This window comes from Chenopodium album, chromosome 8 (genome assembly GCF_948465745.1).
Source record: "Chenopodium album chromosome 8, dcCheAlbu1.1, whole genome shotgun sequence".
Classification (NCBI taxonomy): Eukaryota; Viridiplantae; Streptophyta; class Magnoliopsida; order Caryophyllales; family Amaranthaceae; genus Chenopodium; species Chenopodium album.
Window position 1 is genome coordinate 67757364 of NC_137841.1, and position 23366 is coordinate 67780729.

The 23366-nt window shown below is 33.0% G+C and overlaps 1 protein-coding gene across 1 annotated transcript; it reads left to right on the top strand.

The window, feature by feature from the left end:
- The first annotated feature begins 9098 nt into the window (after window positions 1–9098).
- On the top strand, window positions 9099–14692 carry LOC145642083 (vacuolar-processing enzyme alpha-isozyme-like). Its single transcript, XM_081693169.1, has 9 exons — window positions 9099–9331; window positions 9517–9681; window positions 9802–9958; window positions 10076–10161; window positions 10259–10458; window positions 10969–11017; window positions 12155–12379; window positions 13180–13386; window positions 14162–14692. The coding sequence occupies exons 1-9, from the start codon at window positions 9134–9136 to the stop codon at window positions 14303–14305; spliced, it is 1431 nt and encodes a 476-aa protein (XP_081549295.1). The 5' UTR covers window positions 9099–9133; the 3' UTR covers window positions 14306–14692.
- The last annotated feature ends 8674 nt before the right edge of the window (window positions 14693–23366 follow it).

Genomic DNA, 23366 nt, shown 5'->3' on the forward strand with positions numbered 1-23366 from the left:
GAGTTTTTGTGGAAATTAATTTTGAACTTCTGGGCCTCTAATCAAGAAGATGAACCTAATAGTCCGATTAAGAAAGGATTAGCCCATTTGGGAGGGGTTTTTTTTTTTTTAAATAGGCCCAATTGGATTTTTACGACTCTATTTTATTGAGTTTGCCTCACCCGTCCGGATCCGACGTTAGTTGCACACCTCACTTTATGGTGGATGAGTCTCTCACAAGAGTTTTTTTGTCTCACCCGTCCGGATCCGACGTGAGTTGCACACCTGGTTTATGGTGGATGAGTCTCTCACAAGAGTTTTTTGCATTTGGTGAGGCTTAACTAGAAACCGTCCTTAAGCCGTTAAGCGACATCAAGCTACTCACCACTTAAGTCAACTCTGGTTGGTTAAGACCCTATTTTAGACCTTTCTTTTTATGATTTATCTTGTGTTTGATGATAAGTGTGCTATGAGTATTTTTTTTCAAACATATATAAATAGTTTGTTTTTTAACAATACAATCTTGCAATTCAAATGGTATATTTATAAAAATGTAATACAAAAAAGTTCACAATCAAAAATAAATTGTTATAGAGTACTTTGATTGAACCATACAAGAAATGTGATACATCATTTTTAGGATAAAGCAAGATAATTTTATCTAGAGATTGTCAGACACAAGCTTTTATTAATGTTCATACAGAAACGCATATAGTTCAATCACTTAGGCATAATCAATAGTTTATGTGGGAGCATTTGATTGAATTAGTGAATTGACGTTTAGCAAAACTTTACAAACATTTGAACTTAATGGTATTTACGATTCCGGAATCCGCAATCAAAATATGACACGGAATTTGCATATTGCAAGTTACAAGGACAACATCAGAATCTTTGGACTATGGAGTTTTTTTCATGGGCCATATTTACTTATGCTATTGTATTTTTATACAATCATACACATGTTAACCCTCTCTTTTTCTTTTTCTTTTTTTTTTAAAAAAAAAATATTAATTCTTTCTCTTGTTTTACGTAGGGGTGTCTATTTGATTTTCGATTTTCGATTTTCGGTTTAAATTTAGGCTAAATCTAATCCGCTCCGAAATAAAATTCAGCTTTTGATTTTTAAATCTAATCCAATCCGAATTTCTCATGAGTACGATTCAATCCAATCCAAATTAAAATTAGATTATTTGGATCCGATCCAAAAATCCAAATCAAAAATACATTGCAAATTTTTAGTGACTAAAATAATTATAAAAATAAATATGTAATTATAAAAAGCTTAGTCTTAAATACATAGTTGTACATGATTAATACAAATACTAAAAACAATACGAAGTACATACGTAGTATTTTAGACTTATTAACAAGGTGTAATATCAAGCATATTAGCCATTGGGCCCGATTAAGCCCATTAGTCCATTAGTGTTATCCTTGTCATTATCAACGTGGCCCAATAGCCCGATATGAGGCAATTTGGACCCACCTATTAAACCATTACATGTTACGTAATTTCATCCACTCTCACTCAAGGACAAATAAACATTAGAGAACCCACACATCATAATCAAGTAAAATTAGTTATGTGACAAGATTAGCATATAATTAAACTCCTTATGTTTAAATATGATGTCCGAATCATGGCTGTTGAGTGTACACATCAAACACAAAAGTTGTAATCAATTCTTGCTTAGCTTATATTTGTAATCAAGAATTTTTAAATTTGCAAGCCACCATCCATACCATGTTAAATTGGTATACATATTCATCAATATTATTGTATAGTTTAAACTATACGGAGTAACGTGTAGAAAGATATAGAACATATTGTGAAAGAAAACTCTGAATTTATTGAATGTTGTACTCCCCTTTTTATATTAACATCGTATACTGTAACCATTAAATAATTTTAAATAACAGGAATAAAAAAAATATAAGGCGAGTATGTAGTGAATAAATTGTATCTGGTTTGAATCCATATTTAATAATCATGGTAAGATGAGGAAAGTTTGGCACTACTTAGATTATTTGATTGGTCTTCCTCTCTTGGATGCAAATTCTATGATTTCAGATAAAATGTTGTCTTTGTTGCTTGTCTTTTTAAACTCTTTATCTAATACGAAATACACGTTATATGTAGTAATAGCGTATTATGGAGTAATTACTAAGAGGCCTTTGATTGGCTATTTCAATTCAGAGTGATGAAGAGTGAAATAAATTTAATAGGAGTATGAAGTAAGTAGGAAAGTTTTGTTACACTCGTAATAAATTGTCAAAATAGACATTTGATAGGCTGTTAGACAAAGAAAGCTATACATTAGAAATTTAGAATCATTTGAGCTTAGAGATACCGGAATATTTGCAATCAGACAAGCTAGAACATCATTAGATTCCAATGAATAAGAGAGGGGGCCAATAGTGTGAATAATGCAGTTATAATTTCGTGTATAATACGCCCGCGGTAGGCCTTTATTGTTTTTTCAATTAGGTGTTCTTTGTGTGTTCTCTGTTTTTGAAATGTTATATTTATATTAGTTAGGCGGTATTCACTTCGCCTAATTTCGTGTATAATACGCTCGCGGTAGGCCTTTATTGTTTTTTCAATTAGGTGTTCTTTGTGTGTTCTCTGTTTTTGAAATGTTATATTTATATTAGTTAGGCGGTATTCACTTCGCCTTAAAAAATTAATATTCAGTAAAAATAATTTCAGTTCAGCAAAAATAATTTCAGGTCAGTAAAAATCAATAAACTTAAAGAAGAAATATAATAGCAATTCAGTAAAAATAATTTCAATTCAGTAAAATTAATTTCAGTTCAGCAAAAATATTTTCAGTTCAGTAAAAATAAGGTAAAGTGAACGGGGTCTTAATCTTTTAAAGAGGGAAAACGTTAGGAATACGAATACTTCTTCACGAGGGGAATTCTTAACACATTATTTCTAAGTTTTATTTCTAAATTAACATACAACAACACAAATCCTTATACTTCGTATGTGGTTGGCCATACCATGTGACCAACCATTACAGGAGCTACTTGGTCAGTGTTACAGGATTACTTCGTCGGTGTATTGGGGTTATCAGTGCTATAGGAATTACTTTGTTGTTTTACATGTGGTCACATGGTACAGCTTGCCGCACGCATAACGCAGTTGTTAAAATAATATATTTTTTTTATTGTAAGATTTTATTATGTTAAGAAATAATATTAAACAATAATATTAATTTGGCTATCAAGTCTTATGTCATTTGGAAGGTCATGTGTTAGTGTGTTACGTCTTTAAAGAGAATATTGAATTGATTAAATAACATTAATTTAGGATGGTTAATAACAAGCTAAGGAGTGTGGGACATTTATACAAGCCAAGCTCAATTGATGTATGAAAATTAATTTAAAAATTTTCTCTCGAAAGAACATACTTTTTTAAAAGAGCTTAAAATTAAATTATTAATATCACTAGCTTTAGCCTTTTGTAGCAAACTAGCTAATGTAATATAATGTGTTAGCCTAAATCGAGCCAACATTGAATAAGTGTACTATCAAAAATGTAATAAGGCATATCATTGAGGTTGTCGGGTAATTTATAAATGAGATTGCATGGTGTGTTTTGTTTTATGTTATGTATGGAAAAATCACTAATCAATTGATACATACAACGGAGTATTTACTCCTGTAAATCATTATTCTTGAATAAAAATATACTATATACGAGTAATAAATAAATATAAAATCTTATAATAAATCAAACGTGTTCACTATTTCATTATCCAAAACAAGATAATTTATTAAGTAATATCGTATACCATAATAATGAACGATATACCTTTTTTTTTTTTTTTTTTTTTTTTACAAAATGAAGTACATCCCTATAGTTTGCAAAAAATCTCTAACTTACCCTTATCGAATAATAAACATTAAAAAAAAAATCCCTTCAATTAACAAATTTACCTTGCAAACCTAAATTAAAATTGAGACTAAGGGTCTGTTCTCTTACGTTAAAATCCTGTTCAGCTCCTAATTTCCTTCTCTTATAAAATATTCATTTCAGTTCAATTCAGTTCAGTTCAGTTCAGCTCAGTCCAGTTCAGTTCAGCTCAGCTCAGCTCAGTTCAGTTCAATTCAGCTGAGTTCAGTCAATGAGAACATACCCTAATTAACATGGATCTTCGGTATTACATATGTAAAAGCTTGTACACACTAAGGGCCTGTTCTCATTGACTGAACTCAGCTGAACTGAACTGAAATGAACTGAACTGAGCTGAAATGAATATTTTATAAGAGAAGGAAATTAGGAGCTAAACTGAACTGAACTGAACTAAACTGAGCTGAACTGAACTGAATTGAACTGAACTGGACTGAATTTCAACATAAGAGAACAGACCCTAATTGGTTTTAATTTGTACTAAATTGCTAATAATAAGTTCCCGGAAGTACCTAAGAAAGAGTGCTAATAATAAGGGCCCGGATGTACCTAAAATTTGTAAAGATAGTGATCTAGATATATAGAGTAAACTACACAACTACTCCCTAAACTTTGCACAAAGTCGCAGATCACTCACTAAACTTTGAAAAGTTGCAAATTACTCACTCACTTGAGGTTTGACCTTCAATAACAGGTAAAATGCAAGAACTCCCTAAACTTTCTGACAACTCCCTAAACTTCCTCAGATGATTTTTAATTAGCTAGTCATTACAAAAACTAGTAGTAGTAGTAGTAGTAGTAGTAGTAGTAGTAGTAGTAGTAGTAGTAGTAGTAGTAGTAGTAGTAGTATTCACAAAATTTGGAACTTTAAAATTTGGAACTTTAAGTTTTTTTTTAAGGGATTTTTAGTACTAGGTTCTCTACTAAAGTCTGCTAATTATAAATTTTGTTGAGTTTAATGTGTATAATAAATCAAACATTCAAACATTTTTTTTTTTTTGAAGAAAAGACAACCAAACTAATTAATATGTGATATACAATGGCACACAATGAATATGCTCATCTTGTTCGAAGAACAATGATTCCTAATTGTTTGATTTGGTAAATCATTCTTTCTACTCTGATGTTAATTGGATCATCTAATTTTATTTTATTTTATTTTTTAAAAAAACGAACCAAACTAGTGCAAAGGAAAAAATGAAAAAATAATTTTTTTTTTCCAAGTCAAAAATTTAGTTAGTTCCCATTAGCTTACAAATGTATGATTAGATTGTTAAATTAAAAAATTATTTTAAAAAATTATCAAATTTAGGGAGTTTACCTATTAGTATAATAGTTTAGGCAAAGTTTAGGGAGTTAACCTGCTATATCAGGTTACTACCTGAAAAATGACCTCCAGCCACCTGAGTAGTGAGTAAATTGCAACTTTTAAGAGTTTAGTGAGTAAAGTGCAATATTTGGCTAAGTTTAGGGAGTAGTTGTAAGCTTTACTTAGATATATATGTCAATAAAGATTTTTGTCTATATTTTTTAATAAATAGTTAATTACTGTAGTAATTAAGTATTATATTTTTTAAAAAATAGTTAATTTAATTAGTAATGTAGTATAAATGCATGTGTGTAATTTTATAGCAATACATTATTATTATTGGAGGCCACTAATTTAGCAATTGAAGAGCAACTAGGTAGCTAGTACCAATAACAAGACTACTAGTAGTATAATGGTGGAGCAATACTCAAGTTTTAGTGGGTTTGGTAAGCTCCCATGCTCCATTGTCCTGCATGCTTGTAATCGTGCACTTCCAATCTATTATTATACTCAACCATATCTAAATACCACCTTCCACCACAATATAATCTATCTACAACTTATGTTCTTCTATAGCATAATTGTAATCTTGAAGACTTCCTCTATATATACAATAATAACCATATCATCACACTGCACATGATGATTTAAAATGTTGTTTGTCTTAAAATGGTATACACGTATATTTTCAAATTTGAAAAGGCGAAGGTGAGAATAAATACCTTCTTTCTGTGAGAATTATATGGTTTGTGAGAAAAAATCTAGCTTGACTATTAACAAACCTATAGATGATTAATACAGTCAAAGTAAATATCTGTCAAAAAAAAAAAAAAAAAAAAATAGATAAAATAAAATCTAAATTTCAAATTTAGTCCCTTGGCTATATATCTACTAGATCGAGATTAAGAAATGAGTTAAAAGATGGTCAAATTGTAGTTAATTGTCATGACTTGCAAATCATATGTACTTCTATCCTATAAGGAGAATCATAAGATATCAATAAAGTGAAATGTAACATTGAGGATGGAATTGAATCCATATATCACTTAAGCCAATAACTAGCTAGTCGGCCTGCTATAAATTATACATAATATGTATGTAATATCAACACGAGTAACAGTAACTCCAATTAATTACCAAAAATACAAAAAAATATAATGGCCATCACATTATTATAATACAGTTTCAGAAGTGCAAACTATTAGGTAAGATATTTATAAGGTCTATCATGGATTATATTATATCGTATGCAATGTGGTAAATGCTATAGTAGATAAGATTAAGAAAATAAGTTAGAGTATCAATTTATATTAGCAACATCGAATAGCATTGGCGCTTACCAAACCCACTGGCCGGAGCATTTTGCTTTCTAGACTATATCCTAGCACATTCGAAGTAGTGGCCCTTAATTTTACAATACTATAATTTCCTTTTCCCAAAATTTTTCATCTCTTAACTAATTTATGTAACATCTTTTTATACGCAATACAAATTACACAAATTAAAAGGCAACGTAGTTAATCCGAATACAAATTCAAATATTAGAGCATTGTTATAAAAATATCGAAAGTATAGGTCATTAGAGTGAAATTTCTCTAAACTCGAAAACTCGAAAATATCCATACATTCTAATAATTTTTACAAATTTCTCACAATGATGATTTCCTTTTGAGTGGGTACTAAAGAGAATTGATAAAGGGTCTACATATCCCCGTCCCTCAAGGTTGTAATTTGTGCGTGTGGACCATGTAAAACATTAAATAATTTTGCCAAATACCAATCACCTTTCATATAAATCGTTAATTTTATCAATCAATCACAATCAATACATAAGGCTTGTTGTAATATTGGATTTCAGTTAAATAAAAGTCTTCCAATCAACTGTAGTCAAAAATAGAGACTTGACTTTGGTACCCTACATGATAAATTGCTCCATTATTAGTGTGAAATTGCTTATTGTCGAGTAGACTTCACCATTGAAGTCATTCTACTATAGTACTATGAGCATGAAAATTGAAAAGTAATTGCATGCACTAATATCTAAGTGGGTACGATTGACTTATAATACGTTCAAATTTAGGTTAAATAAGATAGTTTTGTCCTTTTAGTGAATAAATATTTGATACAATTTCTTGAATCCTATATATTACTCCATTTTATTTTATTTTATTGTGAACCAGGTTTATACTTGTCAGTATATTTTGCATATAGTGGTTCTAATTTTAATAATGTGGACTTTATTAAAACTTGAGTAAACTTCACAATAGTAATATTGAACCCTGAGGTCCACGCGTGCCAAGTGATGACGTTATTTTGAGCATAGTTACCCTAATTTGAATATAATGTCCTTTATTGTTCATATTGACCATTATATTAAAACTCTCAGGTAATCATATATTAATCTCTTGTGACCTTAGCTTTATTATAACTCAACTTTTATTATAATAACTTATTTTTAACTTAGTGATCTTATTGCTAATATGACCACCTATATTTTTAGATAACTGTACAACATTTGAATATAGTGACCTTAATATTAAAGGCTCACAATAAATCAATGAGAATTATGGGCTATCTAAGAGTTTGAGTTTTATTTATTTATTATTTATTTATTTATTTTAACGAGAGTTTGAGTTAATGTTATGTTCATATCCAAATCAAATAAAAAGAGGGAGATATTGAATATATAAGACTATTGAAAAAGTATAAATTAACAATTTAGGTAATGAATCATGTCTATTTACAAAAATAAAAATTGTAATAAATCATGTCTAAGGTAATTGTATACGTAATACTCCATAATACAGAAAAGAATCATATTATGATACATGCAATTAATTCTGATTATTGCTGTTATGATTAGCATATATGCTCTTTATAATTGTTGCCTTCTTAAGCATAATCCTTGCACGTTATATGGATTCCAACAAATGTAACATATGTTTCTCTTATATATATGAAGAACAATTTAATGATTGAAAAAAATAAAATTAGGAAGGAAGGAGTATTACATACATAATTGAACTCGAAATGAATTACTTCATTTCATATATTTGATCCATTGAGCAAGCGAGTTGACGAAAAGCAAGATACATTTCGGACAATGTGTTCATTGAATATAAACTTAAGATTCAACAAATCATCCATGGTTAATATAACTTTGTACGTATTGTTAATTTTATGTGCCACCACCAATCTAGCCTATATTAGTATATCACCATGGCCTATTTGGCTTCCATAAAGATGCATAAATTAATTTCGAAACTTCTCTCTATGATCAATAAATTAGTTTTAATAATCGTTAAATTGAATCCACACTTCATTATATATCTGTGTACTCATTTCAGTGATACATATAGGATTACAAAAAAAGAGAGTTATAAAATTTATTCTAACAATACAATATTCAAGTGTTACATTATAAAATATGGAAGGAATATATAAAAAATTATTCAAAATTACCGAATAAAATTGTACATAGTATAATTTTTTTTTTTTATTAAGGGGATTTATATTTTTTTAAAAAAAAATATTATGAGATTAAAAGATCATAAGATGTACAAAATGTTAGATTATTTATTAAAAAAAAAAAGAGCTAATAAAGTGGATCCATCGACAAGAAGAATGATCCTTTTCATTAAATTTTCTCATTAATCAAACAGTGATGCTACTCTATATTATTTATTTGTTTATTTATTTTCTCTTTAGCTATTGCTCAATCAAAATTGGAATCTTTCACCAAATATCTTATTAAAGAAAAAACAATAATTGGAATCTCTATTCCATAGAATATCACATCAATGTGCATTTCGTTATAAAAGTATGTGTCTATATACTAACCCCTATAAATACTCCACTTTGTCATTCCAAAGTTCCGGCATAATTAGCTTGATATCACACTATTTTCAAAAGTTCTCATTATTATGGCTTTCAACTTCCAATACTTCTCTCCTATCTTAATCTTTCTCTTGGCTTTACTCATTCAATTTACCGAGAGTCGTCTAACACAAGAAACATTCAAATCAACTTTTGGAACTTCATCAATATCTAACGCTGATGAAGGGACAAATTGGGCAGTACTCGTGGCCGGTTCGAGGGGGTATGGTAATTATCGACACCAGGTTTGTACACTTTTCAGTAACTTTTTTTTAAATAGTATCCCTTTGATTTGATGGATACTTAATTAGTTGCGTCACATAAAGCTGACTATATACATATATGATTTGAAAGACAATCATGTATATATTCTCGATTTTGTAAGAGGATTTTAGAATTGAATATTGGAGATATTCATTTGATTTTACAGGCTGATATATGTCATGCATACCAAATCTTAAAGAAGAATGGTCTCAAGGATGAAAATATCGTCGTTTTCATGTACGACGACATAGCTCATAATGAAGATAACCCAAGAAAGGGAATTATAATTAACAACCCAAAAGGAGGAGATGTTTACAAAGGAGTTCCTAAGGTTTGATTCATTTCACTTCTATATTACGTCAACTTATTTTGGTAGGTTATCAAGTAAATATTCTTGTTGATTACTTTGAGTTGTTCACACGGTATAATATTATCATCCTTGATCATGTAGGATTACACAGGCAAATATTTGACAACTAGCAATCTTTTGGCTACGATACTTGGAAATAAAACAGCTATTAAAGGGGGCAGTGGCAAAGTCATCAATAGCGGTCCAAATGATCGTATATTTATTTATTATTCCGACCATGGAAGCCCCGGCGTACTTAGTAAGTAACTTTTATACGACTATTACATTATATAACACGGAATATATATGTGTTATGTTGTACATATTGACCTTTATTTTTCATCATTGGTATTTTACTCGTGTGACATCATATTAGCTATGCCAAATGATGACGATCTATATGCGAAAGATTTTATCAACACCTTAAAGAAAAAGCACCAAATGGGAACATACAAAAGCATGGTAATTAATTAATTAATCTATAAACACACATATTTATTTATACTATATAGTTTGGTTGGAATTTTAATCATAAGACTGTTTTAAATTAAATATGTAGGTGATATACGTAGAAGCTTGTGAAGCAGGGAGTATATTTGAGGGTCTTCTGCCGAAAGAGTGGAACATATACGTGACTACGGCATCTAATCCTGAAGAAAGTAGCTGGGCTACTTATTGCCCTGGCTTTGATCCTAGTCCTCCCGAAGAATATGATACATGTTTAGGTGACTTGTATAGTGTTGCTTGGATGGAAGACAGGTAATTAATTTATACTCCCTCCATTTCTCTTAGACACGCATGCCGATGATTCCAACAAGTATCCACAAGACTATATTTTTTCTTATAAATAAATCACAAACATTTGTCAAAGTAAGACGATAGAGATGACTATGTAAAAAATAGAAATATATTGTATTTAAAAACGGAGGGAATATATTGTACTCCATAGTCACTATCTTTTCTTTACGAACACATTTATGAATTACGACTCAATCTAACTAGATAGGAGCTTTGAAATGAATCACAATCACTGGCATATATGTACCATGGTCAACAAGGAAAAAATATGAAATTGGGTAGACTTTATATAGTACGTGTATTCCTTAAAATATTTAAAAGTATCTAAATGGAATGTGTAAAGTATGTACCACTAATGTTGTCATTTCAAAGGTACGACTTATGACCAATGAGTCAATGGCTAATTATGTTTTATTCTAATTTGTTGAATTTTTTTTTTTTTTTTGTTTGTGTTTCAATTATTGTCAACAGTGACATGCACAATACCCAGTCAGAGACAGTGGAACAACAATATCAAGTGGTAAGAACTGTAATCCGTAGATTATATAGTAATTAGGTGGCTAATTAGTAATTATTACCTTAATCATTTTATTTAATTACTTTGGTATTATTTTGTAAAGGAAAAAGATTAGCTCAATATATCTAATACAAAAAGGTCATAACGCGTACAGCAGTGTAACGATAAGATGCATAAATGCATTATAATCTACTTTTAAAAAATATCGATCATAATCATTGTTTTAACTTTCAATTGTCGTTATAAAATGGCCTAATCAATCATGTCAGTGATGTCACTTAAATTCCTTTTCATATTAATTTTTGTGATTAATATGTTCTGTCAAAGGAAAAAAAAAAAACAACATAGACGTCTTTGACGACTTGGTCCACCTAATACCTAGTATTATGCAAAAATAGCTTTAAAACACCATGTTCATTTGGCATTACCGTGGTTTTCTGTTTTTTTTGTTTTTTGTTGTATAAAAGTATATGATATATGTCACATAATGAATCAAAAATTATTTAAACTTATTAGAATCATAATAATTTTGAAAACTGACAACAAAAAAGTTTTTTCTTGTTTCTTGTTTTTGGTTTTTAGTTTTTAAAAAAACATGAAACTAAAAACCAAAAATGATGGCAAACAAGCCCTAATCAACGTGGAATTTTATTATTCCCTCTGTTTTTTTATAAGCAAGAGTCAAATTTGCATATTTATCGAGATATAACTTTGACCATCAATATTTTTAATGAGACATTAGTAAAAATTATGAAAAAATTAATTTATAAAAATAGACATAATTACAAATCCAACAACATATTATATGATCATATTTATATATAATATATTGGTAAAAAAATTAAGTCAATAATAACATTTAAATAGTGAAAAATCTCAACTCTAGCTTATAAAAAAAATGGATGGAGCATAAATTTCAATGCTAATATACTTTTATTTACAAATTAAATAGGAGTATACACTTGATAAATTACCCAATATTTCAAAACATTATACATATGCATGTACAATTTTAATAACATCTCATGAAATTTCATGTACTACTCCTATTTGGTGTTTTATAGTGAGCATGAGTTTGCAAAAACCTAATCTTATAACTTTGGTTAAAATTAAAGAATTCATCATAATGTAAACATATAGGTAAAGAAGAGAACAGCAGATGCAGGAGAACATGGATCTCATGTAATGGAATATGGTAATATCAACTTCAGTAAAGATCATCTCTCGCTCTACATTGGATCTTCAACCACCACGGATTCCGGCCATAAACATCACAACAAAGGGGGCAAAGGCAACCACAATAATCAAGCATCTTCGACTCCTGTTGAACAACATGAGGCCGACATTCTCTATTTAAAGCGAAAGGTTTGTTTAATTACTACTCTCTTCGTCTCATTATTGATTATAATTTATCATCTACCTCATTTGACTCTTTTTTGCATTTGGTGTTTTAATTATTTTGTATGGAATCATCGAGTATTCCCGTTGTTCCTTGCCTTACTAACTAAGGAACGTTTTAAAGAAGGGAAAAAAGTACAAAGTAAAATAGGAGATTGAGTTTAGAAAATAATCTATAATTTACACAACAAAAGGTGTTTTTTTTTACTAGGATGAGACGTGTAGTTTGGAACATTCTAATGGTGCTTTCTCCTCAACATTAAACAAGTGCTGATAAGTCTCAATAAATTTTAATCAAGTCCAATCAAATCCAATTAATTCACTCATTTTCAATTAGCCACGTATATAATAATAAGGTCTAATAAGTTTTACACTTTTGCAATCAGGTATAAACATGGTCAATAAGCTCTAATCAATTCCAAGAAGTTTTAATTAAATTAAATTTAATTAAGTTTAATTTAGTTCAGATTGGTTTAGAAGATTGTAGGTGCAGCTGCAAGCTATAGAACAAATAAAGTGGGACAAAATGAATAATATTAGTTATTATTATACATGGGAATTTTATATATTCCTAGAGTTTTACTTTATTAAACTACACACTAAAGTGTATCCAACATAAACATTAAACTAACTATTTCAATGTGAAAAAAAATAGCATTAAACTATATATATATATATATATATATATATATATATATAAGTATGAGTTAGGTTTTATATTTTGATCTTTTGAAAAATAATAATCATATGAAAAAAAAAAAAAAAAGGTTTCAAGAGCACCAGAAGGATCTATTAAGAGAAAAGAGGCCCAAAAGGAATTGGATGGTGCACTTTCACATAGAGAGCATGTAGACTGCACCTTTGAAGAGATTGGAAAAACTCTTTTTGGTGAAGAACAAGGCAATGCGATGATTAAGACCGTCCGATCAACGGGGCAATCGATTGTGGACGATTGGGATTGTTTCAAAACATTGGTACGTATCTATAACACCTTTCTCAATCTTTATGTTTTATATACTTAATTTCGTTCATATTCCATTATCAATTTGTCAAAATACTTATTTAAATCACATAGTTAATACCCACTTATGTCTAATCAAGGTATTTATGACCGTACTTATTGTAGTTATCAATATATTATGTTTACATTTATGACTAGACTACGTAAATGTACATTTTTTTTGTTCGTTAATAAATTAAAATACGTAGTATAGAATATAAAGCCTTTCCACGAGCAATTGACATTAGAAGTACAAAAAGTTCATGGTTAGTTTGACCTTTTGCTCTATTCAAAAAAAAAAAAAAAAAAAAAAGTTTGACCTTTTGCATGAAATAATTCTAGAGAAATAGAAGCTGCAAGAAATCTAGGTCTTTGTTTGAGAACGTTGTTTTTTTTTTTTTTTTTTTTTTTTTTTTTGATATTTCAAAGGTTTGAAAATGGAGAATATATATGTGAATTAGTCTGTTGGATGGTGTAAAAAAAATCTATATACTCCATTTATGAAATATAATACAAATCTAATATTATATGGTTACTCTTTTGTCATCAATGCATAGTATCTAATTATCTATACATTAAGAAGATTTTATATATTCAATTTAATTTCTACGTATTTACCTTCTCATTATTAATTCTACAATTAATTATTTTGATACAATATACTAGCTAGGTACATATATAACATTTTTTTTTCCTTATCTTTTTAGATGTTAACAAAATATTCATAACATTATGTTAATTGTGTGTAGGTTGAGACTTATAAGACACATTGTGGAGCTCTATCAACCTACGGAAAGAAGCATATGCGGGCATTTGCAAATATGTGCAACTCTGGAGTGCAACAAGCTCAATTGGCTAAAGTAGCATCCCAAGTGTGTGGGAAACAAGTTTAATTAATTAGCTATAATAATCCGTAATTTAGTCTTAATTAACTTCCCAACTCAAGATAAAGCTCATATATTATTTACAAATGTATGAAGAAAAAAAAAAAAAAACAGTCGCAACATATATGTAAATGTAGAATAAATGGATAGCTTGCAATTCTAGATAATATGCGCACTAACAAGATAAGATGCGCATGCATTCCTAGAATGTGCTAGCTATAACAAAGAAGTGCTAAGTGTAGATTATTAAGATGTACGGTTTCACGTCATGAAAATCAATTACACAAGCCATTTACTTCGTATTATCAATATTCAATACACCCTCCATTAACATGTACATATGAAATATACCACGTCATTCAGAATTGATTCCCGAATCCGAATTATTAACCCCGGATAAAACACCAAAAAAAAAAAAAAATAACAACATACAAATGAAATATTGATATTAAATAAGCTACATTCCATTGATATGTTTATTATACACATTTTTTAAAAAAGATAAGTAACTTAAAAGTTGGTGCTGGTGGAAATAGTCCAAAATCCAAATATTGGGTTGATCTTTATAATTTATTGGCTCTACTTTACTCCTTCCGTTTTTAAATACTTGCTCCATTTCTATTGGACACGCATGTTGATGCTAATCTTTTATCACTAATATCCTTAATTATCAATAAGTATAAATTCTAACAATTGAAAATTAATAATCTATTCATTGAGATGATTCCAACAAGTACCCACAAGACTATATTTTTTCTTATGTATATATATATGTAAAAATAAATAAGCAGCTATTAAAAAAAATTAATAATAATAAATAATTATCAGTAGTATAATAGTTTATTAAAGCTATAAATGATTTGGTAGTATTTTGAGAGTTGATTGTAAACTCAAGATTGAAAAATGAAAACAGTTTTTAAAAACAAATAATCAAAAACTGAAATCAGTTTTTAGTTTTTAAAAAAAAAAAAAAACTGAAAACTAAAAACGATGTCAAAAGAACCCTAAACTACCAACCTTCAACCCAGCCACCACCACTGTCGAGCCCAACCCCCGGACTCGCAGGTCAGGCGCCGCACAGACACTTTCCCTCTCCCCTGGCTAATACGACGCCCAGACCATTATTCGATTTTCCCCTTCCCCTTAAACCACCATCCCCTCACCATAAAACCCCACGAAACAGCCTTAAAAAACCCTTCCCACTCCCGACCTCCTTTAGGGTTTCGAGGGTGGTGGAAGGGTGGTCGGGCGTGGGAAGGCTTTTTTAAGGCTGTTTCGTGGGGTGAGGGGTGAGGGGTGAGGGGATGGTGTTATAGGATTAGGGAATGGTGGTTTAAGGGGAAGGGGGAGGGCTAGCGTGCGGCGGGAGAGAGGTAGGGGGTGCCAACAAGGGGAGGGGAGAGGGTGGCACCTGTCGAAGGGGATGGCCTAGGGCGGTGAGGGGGGATTTGATGGGGTTTTTTATTTAATTTTTAATTAATTAGTATTTTTTAAAAATTTTGGTCTAATCACATGGTGAGACGTGTGCATTAATACCTAAAAAAATTACTAGTTTAATAGGTCACTGGTCACCTAAAACTGTTTTGAGCGGATGATGTATGAAGTCGTGATTATTAAAATATGATTCAAAGCTGGGATTATTTTGGGTTGACGAAGGAAATTTGAGATTATTCTTGACAATAGCTAATGGATCTTTTTAAAAAGGAAAATTTGTCGGAAAAAACCTTTTAAAAGCCTCATTTTGCAAGAAAAAACCTATTAAACCATTTTTTGTTAAAAAAAAAACCACAACGATCAAAATATTTTTCTAAAAAAACCTAACCTCACTTTTGAGGCATTGACTTCAAAAATCTGGTGTTGACCTCCCCTTTCTCACTATTTGCACTCTACTGTTGTTTTATTTCCCTCCAATTTTTTTTGCTAACCTAATTTTCCCTCTCTTCCCTCTATATATTCTAGGGCTTCCTTCCCCAAATCAGTAGCTTGAAAAAATTAGGAAAAATTTCCCCAAATCTGAACAATTAAAAGGTAATTTAGGGTTCTTCCACAATTTCTCGGATTCAATTGTCCTTCTTTCCTCCCTAGTTTCCCCTAATTTTTGTGATGCAAATTGTTGTTTAATTTGCAGGTATAATGGTGAATTGCGAATGTGGCTTCCCTTGTGCAAAGTGGACCTATTGACTCATGAGTCATGACAATCCAGGGAGAAGGTTCGAGGCTTGCAAAAGGTACAACCACAAAACTGGTGAACGAGGTTGCTGAAGGATTTATGGCTTTGTCGTGTGCAATTACTAGATATATAAATGGATCAAATTATGGAGATAATCAAGTTCGGGCATTTGGGTCGACGTTTTATCATAGCTAGAGGTACTAACGATCTTTGGGCTAGTAAAATAGCTCAAAGCCCAATTGAATGGATCCTATGAGGTCACACAAAGGGTCTAGATCGGGCACGAGAGGACAAGGCCCATGATGGGCCTCATCCTCTAGTATGGTCGGCCATGAGGAGTAAGGTTGAGGGGTTTTGGGCTTCCTAACCCTAGTCTAGTTATAATGTGATAATAAATAGACTAAATGCCTAGGGTTTGCTAGTAAGTTATTCAGTGATCAGGAGACCAACCCCTCTCATACTCCTCTCTCTCACGACTCTCTCTCTTCTCCTCGGCGCCAGTTTGGTGGTTAGTGGTGGTAGTGGTGGTCGGTTTAGTCCATTAAAGGTGGTGATCGCGGTTTTCCTCAATCACTCGACCAATCTAATATTGGTGGACGGCTCGTTCGAAGCTCGTGGACTAAGTAGAGGAGCAACGCTGATGTGTCTATTTTATATAGTATTTTACCCCCGTCCCTTGGTCATAATGAGTAGTGTTTTTGGCTCTTTAGAGCCACTTTTATTACTAATTGGTATTTTCTAGTGTTTTCGTAAATTTGGTTGACTTTTGCAGGGAATTACACTTTCGGAGTATTTTCCCGAGATATTTTGGAGCAATTACGAGCACTGGAGAAGCACGACCAGATTTTATAGCCCAGGGCCGGTTAGAGACATCGAACTGGTGATTAAGGGCTCGGTATAGGTAATACCGGGGCATTTGGACCGAGTATTCAAGACCGGAAGAGGAAACCCAGATTGGCCCGAAGAATTGGAGCTCAATCGTAGTCCAAATAGTGGCCCAAGAGATTCTCCCGGCTAAAAAGGATGGTGCCCGGAGGCGCGCCCGGCCGGGCGGGAGAAGCTAAGGTCGGCGCCCGGTGACGTGCCCGGCCGGGCGCGAGATTGGTAATAACGAGCAAAAAGGCGCGCCCGATCGGGCGGTGCCTCGCCCGATCGGGCGCGTGTTATTGTTAGGAGACGATTAGCGTCGTTTTAGTTTGTTTTAGTTTAGGACTTGTACGGAGTATAAATACTCCTCCGTAATACGATTTTAGTCTCTCTCTCTCTCTTCCTTTTACTCTCTTAATTGTTTTATGAGATTTCTTTCTCTAAAACCTTTGTTCTTAATCTACTCTTAATTCCAGATTTGTTTGGTAAAGATTTCTCATCTCTTAATCTTAGTTGTTTATTTTATTCCTTTAATCATGTCTTGCTTTATTGCCTTGATTAGTTTAGTTTCTATTATGTGTGAGTAGTTTAATTCTAGGGTTTATGGGGATCCATAATTAATATGAAGGGATAATTTGTTATTATTGATTATTGGTATTGCATGATAATTTCTTATTGAATTGTTTTAATTATTTGCAATTAGATTATGAATCGAGCATATGTAATTTGATTGTGAATGTTTAGCAATATTGAATTGATGAATCGAGCAGATGTTAATTTAATATTAAAGGCTATTTTTAATAGGAACTTAGATCTAGTAAACTGCGAGAGCCTGTTAGATCTATGTTGATTAATAAATTGCGAGAGCCTGTTAATCATGTTATTTGTGCAATGTTAATTATTAATTATTATGTTTTATCCCAGAATATTAATTATTGGTGAACCTGTGACCCTAGGCCTTCTTATTATTGTTTTTCTCCCTAAACTTATTCTTCGTAGTATAGAACTTATTCCCAAAAATATTGGTTACTTAGATAATTTAGATTATAATAATTAATTAGGAGTAAAAAGACTTGTTTCCCTGTGGAGTTCGACCCTACTTCCCTATCTACTTTAGTTAGAGGACTTAGGTATTTACTTTTGATTAGGGGATACGACTTAACCCGGCCAAACGCTTGGGGCTCTATTCTCTCCCTGATTTGTCAATCCAATTGCTACGTGAAATTCACGCTTCAAAGGTATGATTATGTGTCTTGTGTGTTATGCATGTGATCTTGGGATAAGGTACTTTTATGAATATGATTCATGATTTTCCGCTGCGTAGTACCTATAAACTCCTACAGTTGCAACACATTCAAATGGCTAGATGAGGATCAAACAGATTGGCAGCGTGATGTGATTAATTTCCTTGTGGTTGAGAGACACATGAGGGCAACAGAGCTGACAGTTGTGAAAGCTAGGATGTTGTGTTCTTCTAAACACAAAAACCTTCAAGCACCAGGGGGTTTGAGCAGATTGGTGTTTGTGTTGTTTTCGTGATTTTCAGTGTGTTGTTGATGAAATTATTTGCTTAGATTGCTAATTTAGTGGGGTTATTTTGGCAAGTAGATATTTAAGTCATTTTGGTTTGTAGACTTTAAGGGGGTTTAAGCTCACTGAAATTGTGAGTGATTTTGGTTTGTACACTTTGGGGGGGGGGGGGTTAAGTTCAATGCTAAGTAAGTGGTGTATTTTATACCCCTTTTTATGAAATAAAAAAGCAATCTCTTTTGGTATCAATTACTTATGTTTGTTGTTCCTTACTAAGTTCATTTTGATATTTGAATAAAATTTAGACATACACAAAAAAAGCAACCATGTATAGCAGTATTAACGTGATGCTAATCTTCAAATGATACATACCATAAGCCATCTTGCTATGATCATAACAAGATCTTCACATCATGAGTTTGTTCAAAAAAAAAAAAAAAAGTTTGAAGAACCAAGATTGGTCACAGACATACTGATAATCACAAACATAACTTAACATCAAAAGTGGGCTTAAATTGTTAAAAAAAAAAAAAAAAAACATGGCATGTGTAATGTCCTAATTCAATCAGCATCATTGGTGGCCTATTGTGGTGCAGAAAATCTGATGGATTGTTAAGAAGCTTGGGTTGGTTAACTCAGCTGTGGTGATGAGGTTGCTTCCCCTGTTGCAGCATTCTTTTTGGGCCTTCTAGGCTTCTTCTTTTCCTTGATTATCACTGGAGATGGACATTTGTTCTTGTAATGTCCCAACCTACCACAGTTAGAACATTTGTTCTTTTGCTTTGCCCTTTTGACATTCTTTCTCTCTTCATTTTCTCCAGCGTCCTTCTTTCTTTTCTTAAAAGGAAGCCTCACTAGGAGTTTTCTAGCTGGTGGTGGTGAAGGTCTGGGATAAGGAGTCACTTCCCACTGTTGATGACCAGACATTGCTTTGAATGAGGGATCATATGCTTTGGTGTATGTCTCAACATGATAAGCTGGGTGGATAAAGGTCTCAATATCCAGTCTTCTTATTTGAATGCAGGCAAGAGCATGCCAACATGGAATGCCCATGAGTGTCCATCTGTTACAGGAGAAGCTCTTGGACTCCAATTTCAATACAAAAGGTGTCCTCTGTGTCATCAACCTCAAACTCCATGAGATCTGCTTGATTGACTCTCATGTGAGACACTTACTGCATTCCTCTTTGCACAAACTTTAGCACAGTAGGCATGATGACACCTTTGAATGATTTTAGACCTTCCTTCTTTGGATAAAATCTGCTCATCACATATCTCCTCACCCACTCCATCAATTGAAGGATTGGCTTTGATCTTGCTTCCCTTAACACATTTTTGAAGCTTTCACAACAATTGTTAAGGAGCATTCCTGACTTTGAGGATGTCTGAACTGATGCCTTGACCAATGAGCTGCTAAAATTGCTTTCAAATAATTGTATGCATATGCACTCAATTTTTGGATTGCTTGCATATGTTTGTTGAAGTGATGTTGTGGAAGGGGGAATTCGCACATACCCAGTTACACAATGAATACATGTAAAGAAGAAGCAGCTATTGTTAAGGGTTTTCAAGTCACTACCTCTATGGTTGACCTTGCTGCTTTCTAGAAGTGTTCCTTGTACATAGTACCATGAAATTTGTTCTTGAAATTGCTCCAGATATGCCTGCAGCAGTATCTAGTGTCTGCACCTGGCATCACAGCAGCAAATGCATCCAGCAATCCCTGAGTAGTGATTAAAAACACAAAGGCATTAACATATATTGTTAAAAAAAAATGACATTTTATCCAAAACATATAAACTGAAATAGGCTTCACCATACCTTCTGCCTATCACTCATATAAGTGAGTTCATCTGCTTCATGTACCCAAGTTACAGAGTCAGCAACTGAAGCTATGTCATTCCTAAGCAACTCTAAAAACCATCTCCATGTGTTAGCATTTTCAACCTCTACTACTGCCCATGCTACTGGGAAGATGTTATTACCATCTTTCCCAACAGATGTGAGCAGTATACCTGGATAAGCTCCCCTGAGATGAGCACCTTCAACTCCTAGGATTGCTCTACATCCTGCTATGAACCCCTGTTTGCAAGCTTGAAGGCAGACATACAATCTTTGAAAAACAGGTTGACCAATATCAACTCCATCTACCGTCACAACAGTTGTACTCCCTGGATTTTACTTCAAGATAGCTGCTGCATAATCCCAAACCTTCTCATACTCCAAACTTGCATCACCAAAGATCATTTTGAATGCTCGCTCCCTAGCATACCAAACTAAATAATATCCTTTTTCAACTTTGCACTCTTTTCTTGCTCTTTTGATAAATGCATCTAGCTTCCAAGTAGGATCATCCCTCTAATCTTCTAGATACCTCTCTACTAAGTATTGAGAAGTTATCTTGGAGTTCTTTACCTGATGTCCACAAATGCGCTTCAACCTGAGACTTTTAATCTGCCATGTATCCTCCCTCTTTAACTTCCTACAATGAATCTTAAACCTGCACTTCCTTTTGCAGCTTAATTTGCATTCCAATATCCTTGCTCTTTTCTAAGAGCAAGCACATCTGTGTGCACAATAAGCACTGAATTTTACTCTGTTGTTGTGCAGGAAATAAAAGTCATACCCACGCTCAATTGCATGGTACTGCAAAGACCTCCTAAACTCCTTGTTGCTAGGGAACTTGAGCCCTTTTGTTAACATAACCTTACCTTTGAAATCAGTAGCAGAGTTAAATTCAGGATAAATAGTTTCCTCATCATCAGAACCAACAACACTCACTATTTCATCATCAGAATCTACAATGTCTTCCTCATTCCCAATATGCAGGCCATGATCATTTTCATCCTCGATCAACATCTACTTCTGGTGCAGCCTTGGACAATCCCCCTAAACTCCTAGTAACCCTCTCCTCTATGTCATGATCTGCAAATTCACTGAACAAATCATCATCCTCCTTGTCTTCTATGTCATGCTCACTTAAATCTGCCTCATCCTCCTTGTCTCCCTCATCTTCCCCATCAGGATCTCCCTCATCATCCCTAAGAAATGGAATAATCTGCAACCAATTTTGTTCTTCATTGGATCCTAAGCTAATTTCTTGCCTAATTTTTGGGTTTCCTTCTATGCTAGGTTGTGTTTGATACTGTGGGTTATTAGGGAGTTTGTGGACAGCTGAAGGTACTGTGTTTGTGGTGTTTGAAGTAGGAGGTGTTACTAAAGTCAATGGTGGGATGATTTTTTGTGGTTGATCTAATGGGCAGCTTTGTTCTTGTACAATGAGCAACAGTTTGAGTTGGGGGAACACTTTGAGAAGTAGAATCAGATCTAGGGTTTTCAGTTTGGTTAACGTGCACCATGTGTGTTTGTGGACACCCTTGACTTTATTTAATGAGTCACCAAGCAACCTCATTGCTTTCCATCTCACTCTCTTTGCTCTCACTGTCTGTGTAAAAACTAAAGATTCCTTCTCACATCCACCACTTGCTCTTCATGCACAACATAAAGGTGATAAAATCCATCCTTTTCAGGTGCCTCAAGAAACTCAGCTATGTCCTTATCACCCTCAATTTTTGCCCTGCCAGTGTGTAATGAACAACCCTTCTTCCTAAAACAAATATCCCCCACCTCAGCAAATCCCAAGTCATTTTTAATGCAATACACAAACTCAAAATAGCACACCTCCTCAACATTCACATGCAATGCAATCCCCCACTTTGATGGATCTACATTTGGCTTCTTTTCATAAGTTGTCTTGTTTTTCTTAGTCACAAAATGCCCACTGTAATACATCCTAATGCTAATCGAATCCATAAATTTAAACCAAGGTTCAAACACATTTGTTGAGGGTAAAAATACCTCATATACGTGGACTAATCCCATAGTGACACGTGGCCCAGTTATGGGGTGACACGTGTCACCACGGGAAGATGCCACGCAATCCAGAGTTCTTAAAGTCTCAGGCCAATCCCATAGTGACACGTGGCCCAGTTATGGGGTGACACGTGTCACCACAGGAAGATGCCATGTGTTTAGGCAATATGATCCTTCTAATAATCAGCACGCCAAAAAGCCCTAACAACGTCAGGCCCAAATCCCGAGAGATGACGCTGAAAGCCGCAAAACGGCGCCTCCAGAGGGGCACGTGGCATTCGCTGATTGCGCAGCCAATCACGTCACGCAAATCTAGGGTATAAACCTTAGAGAGGGGCACGAGTCCCACCCCTATAAATACCCCAATCATATATGATGGGAGGGGGATTTTTCAGAAAATTGAAAACACAGAGCATTAAATAAGCTCCAACTTCTCTCTACTTTCTCTCTCTAGCCTTTTCCGTTCTGATCACTGACTTGATCGTCGGAGGCGAATATTCCGTTGATCGGAATATTCGTGGTTTTGCAGGTGGGACCAACGCATTGCCAGCAGAGCGTGACCAGTATCCCAGGAAATCCAAAAAAGACCCGAAACAACATTCACTCTACCATTAAACCTGACCATCAAATA